At 58.3% G+C, this 13,248-nt stretch overlaps 1 protein-coding gene across 2 annotated transcripts; it reads left to right on the forward strand.

Moving 5' to 3' along the window:
* Positions 1-1,024: 1,024 nt before the first annotated feature.
* TSPO (translocator protein) lies at positions 1,025-12,455 on the forward strand. Of its 2 annotated transcripts, none has more exons than XM_001171840.6 (4): positions 1,025-1,132; positions 8,395-8,605; positions 10,243-10,381; positions 12,016-12,455. In XM_001171840.6, the coding sequence occupies exons 2-4, from the start codon at positions 8,424-8,426 to the stop codon at positions 12,202-12,204; spliced, it is 510 nt and encodes a 169-aa protein (XP_001171840.1). In that variant the 5' UTR covers positions 1,025-1,132; positions 8,395-8,423; the 3' UTR covers positions 12,205-12,455. The 2 variants fall into 2 exon arrangements, with proteins under 2 accessions (XP_001171840.1, XP_063663938.1); XM_063807868.1 differs by lacking the exon at positions 1,025-1,132 and adding an exon at positions 1,139-1,753.
* Positions 12,456-13,248: the final 793 nt, after the last annotated feature.

Genomic DNA, 13,248 nt, shown 5'->3' on the forward strand with positions numbered 1-13,248 from the left:
AACTCCGTCTCAAAAAAAAAAAAAGAAACCCAGAAGAAAAAGATGAATGAAGAATGGAACCAAGCCTGGGTTATCCTTGTCTTCAGGCCAACACAGTAAAAAATAGATTTATGTATGTTTGTTTTTTAATAGAGGAAGAGGCTCACAAAGGCAAAAATGCCAGGTCCTAGGAAAGCCATACTGCAGCCTGGCTGGTCCCCAAGGAGGCTCCTGGCTTCTGTGTCTGGGTAGAAGTAGCCACAGTTCTCCTTGGCCCCTGCAGGATCAGTTTGGGCCAACGTGGCTGGTTCAGGCTGATGGGGCGTTGCCAGGCTGAGTTGTCTGGAGGGAGCTGGGACAGCCTTGAACTGCAGCAAGACAGCCATAGTGCCAAGGGCCTGGGGCTGGACACACCCTGCATGGGAGTGGACCTGGGTAGCTGGAGGCCACCTCTGGGCTGTGATGATGGCAGCCTCCCCTCACTGAGCGCCGAGCATCTGAGGGGTGTCCTGCCTGCATCACCGCGTTGCGGCCTCATCAGTCCCACGACTTTGTGCCCATTTTACAGATGAGGAGATGGAGGCCCAGAGAGCCAGTCAGAAAGTGGCTGGGCCAGGACTAAGAGTGCAGCGCGCTGCCTCCGTGCCCTGCGTCAACAGCTCAAGGAACTGGGGTGCTCCGGAAATGGGGCCAAGGCTGCTGGGCAGCAGGACGCTCAGGGCCTTGGCCTCAGGAGAGGTAATTCCCCACTCGGAGATCGGTCTTGTTGGTGCATTTTATAGATGGGAAAAGTGAGGCTAGAAGAGACGACAAACGACACGCCGTTGGACACACGGCAACGTTTTAGATGTTGGGTCTGGCCGGGCGGCCGTCACCGGTCACCATGGGGAGGAGGAGGAGCCGAGAGACTTGCTCGCGGCCGGGGGGAGGCAGAAGCGCGTCCCGCGGGAGAGGTGGCTTTGAGGAGTGAGCTCCCGGTCCCGCGGGGACGCGAGTGGGCCCAGTGCCCGGGCTGCCAGGCGGGGCGGGGCGGGGCCGGGCGACTGAGAGGGGGCGGGGCCTGGCGGCTGGGAGGGGCGGGGCGGATGCGGGGACAGCGGCCTGGCTAACTCCTGCCAGGCAGTGCCCTTCCCGGAGCGTGCCCTCGCCGCTGGTGAGTGAGGACGGGACGCGGAGGGGGCAGCGGGAAGTGGGGGCCCGCATGGCTGCGACTCTTGGCAGCGCCGCGGGACAGAGGGAAACTGAGGCCGGAGCCGCAGACTGGACACCCGAGGGGGCGACCCGGGGCAGCACTTGGGGCTCGGCTACCGGGTCAGGGGCGGGGGCGGCGGGCAGCAGAGTCTGGGCCTCCGCGGCCGGGGTTCCAGCGCGGGCCGCCTCCGGCTGGGGGTTCGGGAGGGAAAACTTGGACAACCCTGCCACGCCCAGCCCTTGGCCGCGTGGCTTCTCCTGCAGGAAGCGCGGTCCCAGGAGTGGCCGACGCTCCCTCTCCTGCCCATTCCGCGGATGGGCAATCCCAGGTGGAACTCCCTTGAGGGTCTCAGAATATCTGGGAGACCTCGGGCTCTTGATCTCCGAGACACCCCGTTTCGTAGTGGAGAACAGCCCAGATCGGGGAAGTTTATTTTGCCCAAAGCCGGTTAGAGGCCCCCTGGCCCTCGATTCCCAGTGCGGGGCTCAGGTGCGTTGCAGCCTAGACGGGGCTTACTGTGAGCCGAGCAGCCTCTGGGACCTGTCTGCTTCCCCTACCCCTTGCAAAGAAGCCGGAGCCCAGGTAGGAGAAGCGGGGGCTTCCTGCTGTGAACGCGCTGCTGGCCAGGGCAGCTTCCAGAGGCCATGGCCTGGCGTGGGCCTGGAGCCCCTCTGGCCAGCCTGCCAGGGGCCAGGGCTACGGGATACCAGCAGCGTGCCCTGGGCTGGATGGCAGGAGAGACAGGACTTGAGGCTGTCCCAGAATGGGCTCAGGCAGGGCGAGGATATCAGGGGAGGTGGTGTACAGGAAGCAGCCGCCCAGCTTGCCTGGCACACAGCAAGCCCTGCCCATGAAGGCCTACTGCCAGAACGTGGGCGAGGCCCGGCGTCTCTGTGGAGTCGGTGGGGCCCGGGACAGGGCAGCCTGAGGCAGGTTTCCACTGGCGGTGAAAGGGGCCGTGTAGCAAGGACAGGAGAGCCAGCCTCAGCCCAGCAGGGGAAGGCGGCCCCTGAGTCTCCACCTGGCTGCTGGCAGCCCCACAGGGAGGTTCGGCGAAACTGAGGCTTGCCAAAGAAGCCTTTGTCCAGAGTCACGCAGCTGGTGTGGTGGAGCCAGGGCCAGAACCCGTGCAGGCTGATCCCAGCCTGCCTTCTCCACTGTGCCCCGAGGACCACTTTCTTTCCTGGGAGTGTGTGTGTGCACATGTGCTGTGTCCTGTCGTCTGTACACATTTGTGCCTGGCGTGAGGCAGGATGGCTGGCTGGATCTACCAGAAAGTATTCACAGCGGGTTCTCCAGCTGGGGTGAGGGGCTTGGGCTCACAGGGAGGGAGCCTACTTTTCACTTCAGCTTGCTTTCTTCCTTTCTTCTGTCCTTCCTTCCTCCCTCCCTCCCCTCCCCTTCCCTCCCTCCCCTCCCCTTCCCTCCCCTTCTCTTTCTTCTTTCTCTTTCTTTCTTTCCTTCCTTCCATCTTTCCTTTCTCTTTCTGTTTTTTTCTTTCTTCCCCTTCCTTCCTTCCTTTCTTGTTTTTGTTTGTTTGAGACAGGGTCTCACTCTGGTATGCAGGCTGGAGTGCAGTGATGCAATCATAGCTCACTGCAGTCTCCTGCAGAACTCCTGGGCTCAAGTGATCCTCCCACCTCAGCCTCCCAAAGTGCTGGGATTACAGGCATGAGCCACTGTTCCTGGCTTATTTGTGTTTTCTTTACTTTTGATTGTGCAAACAATGCTTGGATGTGCTCTCTGTTTAAAACGGTAGTCTTTTTAACTTTTTTTTTTAACCACTAGACCACTAGGGAAGTCATTCTTAATTTCTTATTTTTATTTATATATATATTTTTTGAGACGGTGTCTCGCTCCATTGCCCAGGCTGGAGTGCAGTGGCTCCAGCTGGGCTCACTGCAACCTCCGCCTCCAGAGTTGAAGTGATTCTCCTGCCTCAGCCTGGCTAATTTTTATATTTTTAGTAGAGACGGGTTTCACCATGTCGGCCAGGCTGTTTCTTTATTTTTTACTAAAAAAAAAGTTTAACCCCCGAACCTCGAAGGAAAGGGAAGTAGTCTTTCTTAACAGAACCAATTCCCCCTGGACACCCCACCCTCACCCTACCCTCTCCCAGGCCACTCGATGGCCAGGTTGGCTGTGGATTTTTCCAGACCTGTGGGCTGTTTCACTGGTTACTTTCGTAATGAAAAATGCACACAAAGGTTACGATGAGGACGATTAGCCATGAATCATTTTTAAAAAGCCTGAAAACAAGTCCCTGGGACAGTGCTGGCTTCGTTGGAGAGACAAGGCTCAGGGGAGTGGGTGCAGCTGGGGGTCGGGGTGGGGATCAGAGAAGGGACACGTTCCTTATTGTGTTTCTGGGTCGCCTTCTTTTTTTTTGTTTGCTTTATTTATTTATTTATTTATTTATTTTGAGACAGAGTCTTGCTCTGTTGCCCAGGCTGGAGTGCAGTGGCGTAATCTTGGCTCACTGCAACCTCCTCCTCTCGGGTTCAAGCGATTCTCTTGCCTCAGCCTTCTGAGTAGCTGGGATTACAGACGTGCGCCACCACACCAGGCTAGTTTTTTTATTTTTAGTAGAGACGGGGTCTCACCATGTTGGCCAGGCTGGTCTCGAACTCCTGACCTGAGGTGATCTGCCTGCCTCAGCCTCCCAAAGTGCTGAGATTACAGGTGTGAGCCACCGTTCCTGGCCTTCTGGGTCACCTATAGGGAGGTCTCCGAGAACAGAAAGACACCCTGAAACCCACTGGCTCGACCACCACCTCACAGATGGGGACACAGAGGCTCAGGAGATGAGATACCTTGGGGCAGCGATGGGTCTGGGGTCTTCGGGCCAGGAGTGAAGCCTCACAAGACCTGGAGACCCTGGGTCCCACCCTCAGTGGGGAAGGGCTCAGATTCTGCAGGGCCCGATGCTCTGTGGGGGCTGGGATGTTGCTGCGGCAGGTGGAGAGAGTGATGCTACTGGCCCTGAGAGAACCTTCTGGCACCGTTCAGAGGTGGGGTGGAGTGGCCTGCGGGTCCAATCCTGGCGCTGCAGGCTCTATGAGCCCTGTTTCAGATGAGGAAGGAGGCTGAGACGGGCGGTGACACAACTCCTGGCAAGTGGCCACGCGGCCCAGAGCAGCCCGGCAGACACCCAGCTCAAAGGGAGGGGTGGGGTGGGTTTTGGAGTCACTCAGACCTAGAAAGTTCTGTGACTTCTCATGTCTCAGTTTCCTCATCTGGAAAATGGGACCAGTCACGAGTCCACCATGGAGGCCGAGTGGGCCGTGTGGCTCAGGGAGAAGCAGCTGGTCCCCTGTGGCTGCTGTGGGGACTGAACAAGGCGGTGACCATCGGGATGAGCACGGACTCCACCACGCAGGCCCCTGCCTACCAGAGGCCTGTGCACAACCAGAGCTGAGCAAGGCTTGGAACCTTCTCCTGCCTCCACGTCCTGCGCCCTCTACCCTGCCCCGATCTTGCCCCTGTTTTGGGGGTGCTGCTCCGTGCAGGGTATTTTCACCTGTGGAGTGTCCAGGGGCTCTCGTGGCTGATAGGGTCTCGTCACAGGTCCAAGCCTTGAGGCGCTGTCTTCCCCTGGAGGAAACGGGGCTAGTGGCCCCACACTGATACCCACAACCCCTCTCTTCTCTGGAGTTTCCAGGGAAACGGTGTTGTCCCACCCCTTCCTCCCTTGAGCTGCCCCAGCCCCCCAAGAAGCAGACACAGCAGGTTTACCCACCTGACATTGGAGGAAGCCAGGCCCAGAGACGAGCCTTGGATGGAGGCAGAGCCGAGGTCTGGATCCCGATTCACTTTCTGAAGGAGACAAATAAAGGGTGTATAGGTGGCTTCACCCCTCTGCCTGAGCCTGAGTCCCGTCCCTGCCATGTGTGCCCCCTGGCCTGGCCCACCCCAGCTTTCCCTGGACTCATCCCAGAGCAGATATCTGGATCCTGCCTAGCCTGGCTCAGCATGACTCATCATGGTGGGTACCGCCCCTGCCCACCTGTTCCCCATTTGGGCAATTCAGGAGCTGGGCAGTTCCCCAGAGGCCCTAGGAAACTCCCCGCCCCCCACCAGGCTTTCTCCTTGTGGGGCATCTGACCGCCTGTTTTCTGGTGGGGCAGACCCTCTGAGCCCCTTGGCCCTGTGGGTCATAACCACAGCCAGGCCTGAGAAGGGGGCAGCCTGGGGTGGGAGTGTGAGCACGGGACTCAGAACCGGCTTCAGACCCTGCTCTCTTGCTGTGGCCTTGGGAAATGCCTCTGTGACTTTTATTCGTTCCATACAACGGGGGACCTGGATGGTGGTCTCTAAGGCCCTGTCAGCGGGAACACTGGGTGAGTCCCATTGTGATTTCCTGGGGGCCGAGTGTGTGCCTGGCCCTGGCTGGGTGCTGGAGCCAGGTGACAGAATCGTGGGGAGTTCTGCCACGTGCTACAAGGTGAGGACCTATAGAACATGGCGCTCAGTGAAGGAAGCCAGACACGAGGGCCACACACTGCGTGATTCCATTGATACCAAATGTCCAGGATGGGCAAGTCCCCAGAGAGAAGTCAGATTGCTGGCGGCCAGGGGTGGGAGGGAGGGGGAGGGGAACCACTGCTGATGGATACGGGGTTTCTTTTAGGGGTTGAAAATGCTTTGGAACTTGATACAGAGAGTGGTTGCACAACATTGGGAATATACAAATGCTGCTGAATGGTACACTTTAAAACGGTTAATTTTAGGCTGGGCACGGTGGCTCACGCCTGCACTGGGGGTTTCCATTTGTGGCATGAACATCACTGAAAGTGCACCAGCTTCCATGTCGTATCAAGGGGTTCGGGATGTCCACGTGTCTTATGCTGGTGGTATTAACCTTGCTCGCCTGGACAGGGACACCTGTGAGTGAGAGCAGGCCATTAGTGTGGGGCAGGTGGGCCTCAACTGGGGGTGTCCTGGGAAAAGGCACATACAGGCACCCTGGTCCGGCTCGTTTCCAGTGGAGGCTGAACGAGGCTCCTTATGGTTCCCCCACAATGTCACTCAGCTGTGGACTCACGCAGGCTCCAGCAGAGCAGCGGTTATGTCTTGGTTGCCCAGATGAGCAGTAGGCTGAGCTGGCCTGGGCTTACCTGAGAGGATGTAGTGGGAGGCTGAGCTGGGAGGTGGTCCCAGGGCTGTGGTCCAGAGCTCCATATCCACTTGGCGGTGGTGCAGGGCCAGTGCTCAGCAGTACCTCCTGCCCCAGGGAGGGTGGCCTTTCATATGTGTAGTGACATCAGACCCCCATCCCCACCCCATGAGCACGTGTACCCTGGAAGCTGGAGGGCGGGGCAGGAGGGAGGGGCGGGGCGGGAGGGAGAACACAGGAACGTTTCTTGCCGGGACCTAGGTCACATGCCCATCCCCCCAGAATGTCCATCCTTACTGCTTGCTCATTTGTGCAGCGACCTTGGGGGATGGGGTAACTGTCCCCATTCAACAGGCGAGAAAACTGAGGTCCAGGGAGGGGAGGGAATCATAGTAAGTGGCAGCACCGGAATCTGCTGGATGCCTGACACTCTGTTCCTTTCAAACATGCCGGGCGCGGTGTCTCACGCCTGTAATCCTAGCACTTTGGGAGGCTGAGGCAGGCAGATCAACTCAGGTCAGGAGTTTGAGACCAGCCCGGCCAACATGGTGAAACCCTGTCTCTACTAACAATACAAAAATTAGCCCGGCATGGTGGCACATGCTGGTAATCCCAGCTACTTGGGAGGCAGGAGGCTGAGACAGGAGAATCCCCTGAACCTGGGAGGCAGAGGTTACAGTGAGCTGAGATCGCGCCATTGTATTCCAGCCTGGGCAACAGAGCGAGACTCTGTCTCAAAAAAAGCGCATATCTATGTTATCCATTTTTTGCCAAAATTGGGGTCATTCTGTAGTCAATGTTATATTCTGCTTTCTTCGTGTTATGTTGAGAACAACTTTCTCATTACTAGAAAGCCTTCAGAAGCTTGGTTTGTGGGGGGCCAGTCTTTAATAGTCCCTGGCTGCTGGGCACTGAGGTTGCTTCTGTGCTCACCCAGCTCCATGGATCCCAGGCCAGCAGCCGCCCCTTCTCCCTGGGGCCAGATTTGCCCTTTGCCCTTTGCCCCTGCCAAAGCCCAAGTTCAGCACAGTCTCTGCTGACACCCCTCTACCCCCCCGCTTGGCTGCCTCCATGTCCCCTGGACTGCTTGTCTCTCGCGTTCCCCTGGGACGAAAGTGCTCAGTATTCTTCCTGTGGCATCTCCTCCCTGGTCCCTGGTCAGAGGGTCCCTTTCTGAGGTCCAGGCTCCCTCAGCACCAGTCTGTGCCCACTCAGGGCCTCCCCAGCCCTGTGCCCCCCTGGGTCCTAGCCCTCGCCCCAGCAGGCCTTGCTGCAAGTTGGCAGAACTGAATCGGGTTGTGTGGCTTCTTGTCTCAGACAAGAGCAGACGACTCCTGATTCTCCACCTAGAATCAGAGTGAGTGGGAGCTTAGCCCTTTGTTTTTGGATGAGGTCAGGGTGGGAGCCATATTGCCACCAGGGCAGAGCCTGGGCCAGAGTGCAGTGTGGCCCCAGGCAGGCTGCTCTCTGTCTCTGGTGCATGGGGAAGGGGCGGTGGTTTTACTGGGGCCCGTGTGGGGTGCTGAAACAGCTGTGTAGAGACCTTCCTTGCTGCTGTGCACTGAGCTGTGCTCAAGGTAGGTGAGCATTGATATCCCACTCTACCGAGGGGGAAACTGAGGCCCTGAGTTGATGTGATTTGCCTGAGGTCACAGTGAGGCAGTGAGGAAGGGGATTTGACCCAAATTCTGTCTGATACCAGTCACCAAATGAATGAGTGAGTGAGTGAGTGAAAGGTGAATGTGAAGTGCTGGAATGTAAAGCACTGGCCTGGCAGAGCTCCCAGGACGGGGACTTGGCCCAGGGAGGCAGGCTGGGAAGGCTTCTTGGTGGAGGGGACCCAAACTGGCCTTGGAAGAGAGGAGGGGTCAGTGCCAGAGACCCAAGGTCGAGGTGAGGGTGGGCAAAGGTGAGGCCGGGCAGCTGGGGCAGGAGCAAGGCTGGAAATGCGTTCACTCAGCCACTCCCACCCCGCACATCTCTGCGCCTCCTGATCAGCTGACTGGTTGATCTGTGGGTGACAGGCCTTTCGGGGATGCTGGAGGAGACACGGGCCTGACCCCATGGCCTCAGGAATGCCCTCACCCAGCCCTGTCTTCTCTTTCAGAGCTCCCCTGAACAGCAGCTGCAGCAGCCATGGCCCCGCCCTGGGTGCCCGCCATGGGCTTCATGCTGGCGCCCAGCCTGGGGTGCTTCGTGGGCTCCCGCTTTGTCCACGGCGAGGGTCTCCGCTGGTACGCCGGCCTGCAGAAGCCCTCGTGGCACCCGCCCCACTGGGTGCTGGGCCCTGTCTGGGGCACGCTCTACTCGGCCATGGGGTAGGTGGGCGTGCACTGGCCTGGGGATGAGCCTGGCCCTTTGCAAGGGGAGGCCTTGCCCAGGACAGAGGGTCTTCTCCAGGCAGGCCATGGACCATGGCATGGTTTCCCCAGCCCCATTTGGCAAGCCAGGGTGGGGAAGCTGTGGGCCTGTCTATTGCACAACTGAACTTTCTCCTCCTGGGCCCCTGGGGGGATGGGTCAGATGCTCACCCCACCCTGGCATCCCCGCCATGTTCACAGCTCCAGGCAAAGGCCGGCTTAGTGTGTGAAGGTTGGCCTTGGGCAGAGGCATGGACGCTAAGATTAACAACGGCAGCAACAGCCCCAAGAGCAGCTCCTTTGATGAACTCCTGCCCAGCGCCAGGCTCATCTCATTCATACTCAACGACCCCCATAATAAGAGGCCTCCCAAGGACACAGGGCTTGCAAGTGTGGACCCCCCACAGCCCCTTCAGGCTCAGGCTGGCCTGAGTCCCCTGGGAATAGACCAGGGGAATTCCACCCGGAAAGGACGTGCTGGGAGGGGCAGGGCGCCTCTTGGTGGCTGTAGCGGGGACCGCACCCAGGAGGCAGGGAATTGACTGCCTTCTGAAATGTTCCCTGCATCCTGGTTCTGTGCCAGCGCAGTGCAGGGTGGGGACGCAGGTGCCAGGCACTCTAGGGGGCGGATAGCAGAGGCCAGGCCAGGTGCCCGGCTCTGATGGGAATAAGGCCCTGGAACTTGGGTGTCACGTGGGCCTCACCCCTCCTGGCCCAGGCCCTGCCCAGCCAGGGTCCTGCACTTCCCTGGCTCCAGTGTCCCCACCCTGCTTGGCCTTCCTACACCACCCAGTCCCAGCCTCTCTTCGGGGGAAATTTTGGGGCTCCCTGTGGCTCTGGATAAGGCAAACCCCTCATTAGTAGGTGACAGCTGGGGCTCTGGCCCTGGCTGACCAGACTTTATCCACTGATGGCCTGCCAAGAGATCTCAGTCACTTCACCGCCTGTGCCTCAGTCTCCTCACTGTAAAGGGGGTGCTGATACTGCCTGCCTTATGGCATCATCATGAGACTGAAATGAGTGAATGCTTGGGAAGTGGTAGGGCCTGGCTCCTGTGAGTGCTGGAGGGCATCGGCTGCTGTTACTGGTGGTGTTATCGTTGCCCTGTGTTAACAGCTCCCATGATCAGGCCTCCCCCTGGATCTCACCCTGCAGTCACAGACTGACTCAGGGTCTCACATCTGCCTCAAAGCCTTTGCATGTCCTGTTTCCTCCCCTGGAAAACTCCTATTCATCATTTAAGGCCCAGCCCAAATGTCCCATCCTCTATGCAGTGCCCTGGCTAGGTTAAGAGCCTCCTCTCTACCTATTCACACCATGTGCTTCCCTTTCATAGCAGTGACAGTGATAATAATGGCAGGTATTTACTGAGTGTCCTAAATGCTGGGTATCGCATGAAGCACTGCCAATGTGCTAACTAGAATCTTTACAGCAACCCTATGAAAAATGAAGGCCCAGAGAGGTCAAGCAACTTCCCTGAGATCACACAGCAGTCAGTGTCAGGTCACGTATGAGCCATCACTGTGCCCCTCGGAGGTGGGCAACGCTCCTGGCCTTGTTCCTAATGGTGCTCTGAACCGCGGCCTCTGTTTCAGGTACGGCTCCTACCTGGTCTGGAAAGAGCTGGGAGGCTTCACAGAGGAGGCCGTGGTTCCCCTGGGCCTCTACACTGGGCAGCTGGCCCTGAACTGGGCATGGCCCCCCATCTTCTTTGGTGCCCGACAAATGGGCTGGGTAAGTGTGGCCACAGCATGTGTCCCTGATCCCTGGATCCGACCCTTGGAGGACGTGGGGCATCACATATGACACTGGGTCAGTGTCTATAGGCGGGGCCAGGGGAGACAAAAGGCCATGTCTCTCTAGCTGTAAGCAGCCCACACCCTGGAGCCTCCCCTCTACTGACTCCTCCGGTGAGGGAAGCTATTAAGGCAGAAGGGGTTGCAGGGGTGGGTTTGGGGGCCACTGTGTAGGAAAACCCACACGAAGCCTGGTACTGTGTGGGCAGGGTCACTGGCCCCTCTACATAACAGCTTCTTCTTCTTTTTTTTTTTTGAGACAGAGTCTCACTCTCTCACCCAGGCTGGAGTGCAGTGGTGAGATCTCGGCCCACTGCAACCTCCACCTCCCGGGTTCAAGTGATTCTCTTGCCTCAGCCTCCCGAGTAGCTGGGACTACAGGTGTGCACCACCACTCCTGGCTAATTTTTGTATTTGTATTTGTATTTTTTTAGTAGAGATGGGGTTTCACTATGTTGGCCAGGCTGGTCTTGAACTCCTGACCTCAGGTGATCTACCCGCCTTGGCCTCTCAAAGTGCTGGGATTACAGGTGTAAGCCACCGCGCCCGGCTGACTGCTTCTTTTTTAAAGTTTTAAACTTTTTTAAGAGATGAAGACTCGCTATGTTGCCCAGGGCAGACTCGACCTCCTGGGCTCAAACGATTGATTCTCCCGCCTTTACCTCTTGAGTAGCTGGGACTCCAGGTCATGTCGCTGTGCCTGGCAGCCTTTTTTTTTTTTTTTTTTTTTTTTTGAGACAGAGTCTTACTCTGTTGCCCAGGCTGGAGTGCAGTGGCATGATCTCAGCTCACTGCAGACTCCACCTCCCAGGTTCAAGTGATTCTCCTGTCTCAGCCTCCCGAGTAGCTGGGATTACAGGCATGCAGCACCACGTCCAGCTAATTTTCTGTATTTTTTTTTTTGTTTTTGAGACGGAGTCTCGCTCTGTTCCCCAGGCTGGAGTGCAGTGGCGTGATCTCAGCTCACTGCAACCTCCGTCTCCCAGGTTCAAGCAATTCTCCTGCCTCAGCCTCCTGAGTAGCTGGGACTACAGGCACATGCCACCACGCCTGGCTAATTTTTTTATTTTTAGTAGAGACGGGGTTTTACCATTTTGGTCAGGTTGGTCTTGAACTCCTGACCTCAGGCGATCCACCCGTCTCAGCCTCCCAAAGTGCTGGGATTACAGGCGTGAGCCACTGCACCTGACAAATAGCAAGTTTTTGTTTGGGCCTTGTAGTAATGCTGGGAGGTCAGCATTGCTCTCAGTGGAGGCTCTAAGCTCAGAGAGGGGAAGGGACGTGCAAGACCTCCTAAGCCACCACCGCACCCTTGAACAAACCGAGTTCACTTCAGGCATGTCATGTGCACCCCACACAAGGCATGGGTCAGGCGGCATGACTGTTCCCATTTTACAGATGAGGAAACTGAGGCTGCAATGGGGGAGGGGCTTGGCCAGGTCACTCAAGGGTGGAGTGGGGGTGAGTGAGGCTCCTGACTCCCAAATCCAGTGGGAGTTGGGCAGTGGGACAGGCACTTGGGTGAACGCGGTGCCTCAGGCCTCCCCATCCTCCGTCCCCCAATCTCTGCAGGCCTTGGTGGATCTCCTGCTGGTCAGTGGGGCGGCGGCAGCCACTACCGTGGCCTGGTACCAGGTGAGCCCGCTGGCCGCCCGCCTGCTCTACCCCTACCTGGCCTGGCTGGCCTTCGCGACCACACTCAACTACTGCGTATGGCGGGACAACCATGGCTGGCGTGGGGGACGGCGGCTGCCAGATTGAGTGCCCGGCCCACCAGGGACTGCAGCTGCACCAGCAGGTGCCATCACGCTTGTGATGTGGTGGCCGTCACGCTTTCATGACCACTGGGCCTGCTAGTCTGTCAGGGCCTCGGCCCAGGGGTCAGCAGAGCTTCAGAGGTGGCCCCACCTGAGCCCCCACCCGGGAGCTGTGTCCTGTGCTTTCTGCATGCTTAGAGCATGTTCTCGGAACATGGAATTTTATAAGCTGAATAAAGTTTTTGACTTCCTTTACCATGGCCTTTTTGCTTGGGTGGGACCCCTGGCCACAGTGGGGGGAGCTGGGGCTGCACTGGAGCTCGTCTCTGCAGGATCTGCCTGGGCTGCCTTCTCCAGACAGGGCTGGATCCAGCTGGGGCTGCCCCACGCTTCCTGGGACGCTCCCGAAGCCCTGCAGGAGATGAACAGAGCAGCCCTGGGTGCCACCCTGGGGCCCACACTGGCGCAGACCCAGCTGGGGCCGTGGGCTTCAGCAGAGGGAGGGGGTCCTGTCTGCTTCTCATGGCTTCCGGGATGCTCAGCCTGGGCCCTTTAATGGCCGGGCCCACAACCACTGTTTGACGCCTGGTCCTGCCCAGTGCGTGGCCCTCAGCTGCTTTTACCCAGGACAGAGTTGGGGGTGCTGACTGCCCTGTCCCCCGGGGGCCCAGGCTTATGGCAGCCTCACTGCACCAGGGATAGCCCCGCAAACACCCAGTTGGCTCGAGGGGGAGTCAGAGGCAGGAAAGGTTAGGTCCCGACTCCAGCAGACAGGGCCTCCTTGCTGGCCCAGAGCGGCCAGGATTGGAGGTGTCACAGCCACTCACTCCCTCACCCGGCTTCAAACTGGGCGACCCATGGCCTCTCCAGGCAGCTGTTTGGAGTAAATGAGCCGAGTCCCACACGCAGCACTCCTCCGTCTTGCTCTCGGTCACCACACCCATGCAGCACTCAGCAACACAGCCTGCGGCTCCCTCCCCTCGGCCAGGCCTGACCTGCCGGGCTTTTTGTTTTTTGGTTTTGGCAGCTAAGTTCATTCAAATTGGCA

This window comes from Pan troglodytes, chromosome 23 (genome assembly GCF_028858775.2).
Source record: "Pan troglodytes isolate AG18354 chromosome 23, NHGRI_mPanTro3-v2.0_pri, whole genome shotgun sequence".
Classification (NCBI taxonomy): domain Eukaryota; kingdom Metazoa; phylum Chordata; class Mammalia; order Primates; family Hominidae; genus Pan; species Pan troglodytes.

What these genes read in the sequence shown, in the direction of transcription:
- TSPO (XM_001171840.6), top strand. Translation starts at nt 8,424, where the DNA reads ATGGCCCCGCCCTGGGTGCCCGCCATGGGCTTCATGCTGGCGCCCAGC. An exon ending in ACGCTCTACTCGGCCATGGG is followed by an intron (nt 8,606 to 10,242) that starts GTAGGTGGGCGT and finishes CCTCTGTTTCAG; the next exon opens with GTACGGCTCCTACCTGGTCT. An exon ending in GTGCCCGACAAATGGGCTGG is followed by an intron (nt 10,382 to 12,015) that starts GTAAGTGTGGCC and finishes CAATCTCTGCAG; the next exon opens with GCCTTGGTGGATCTCCTGCT.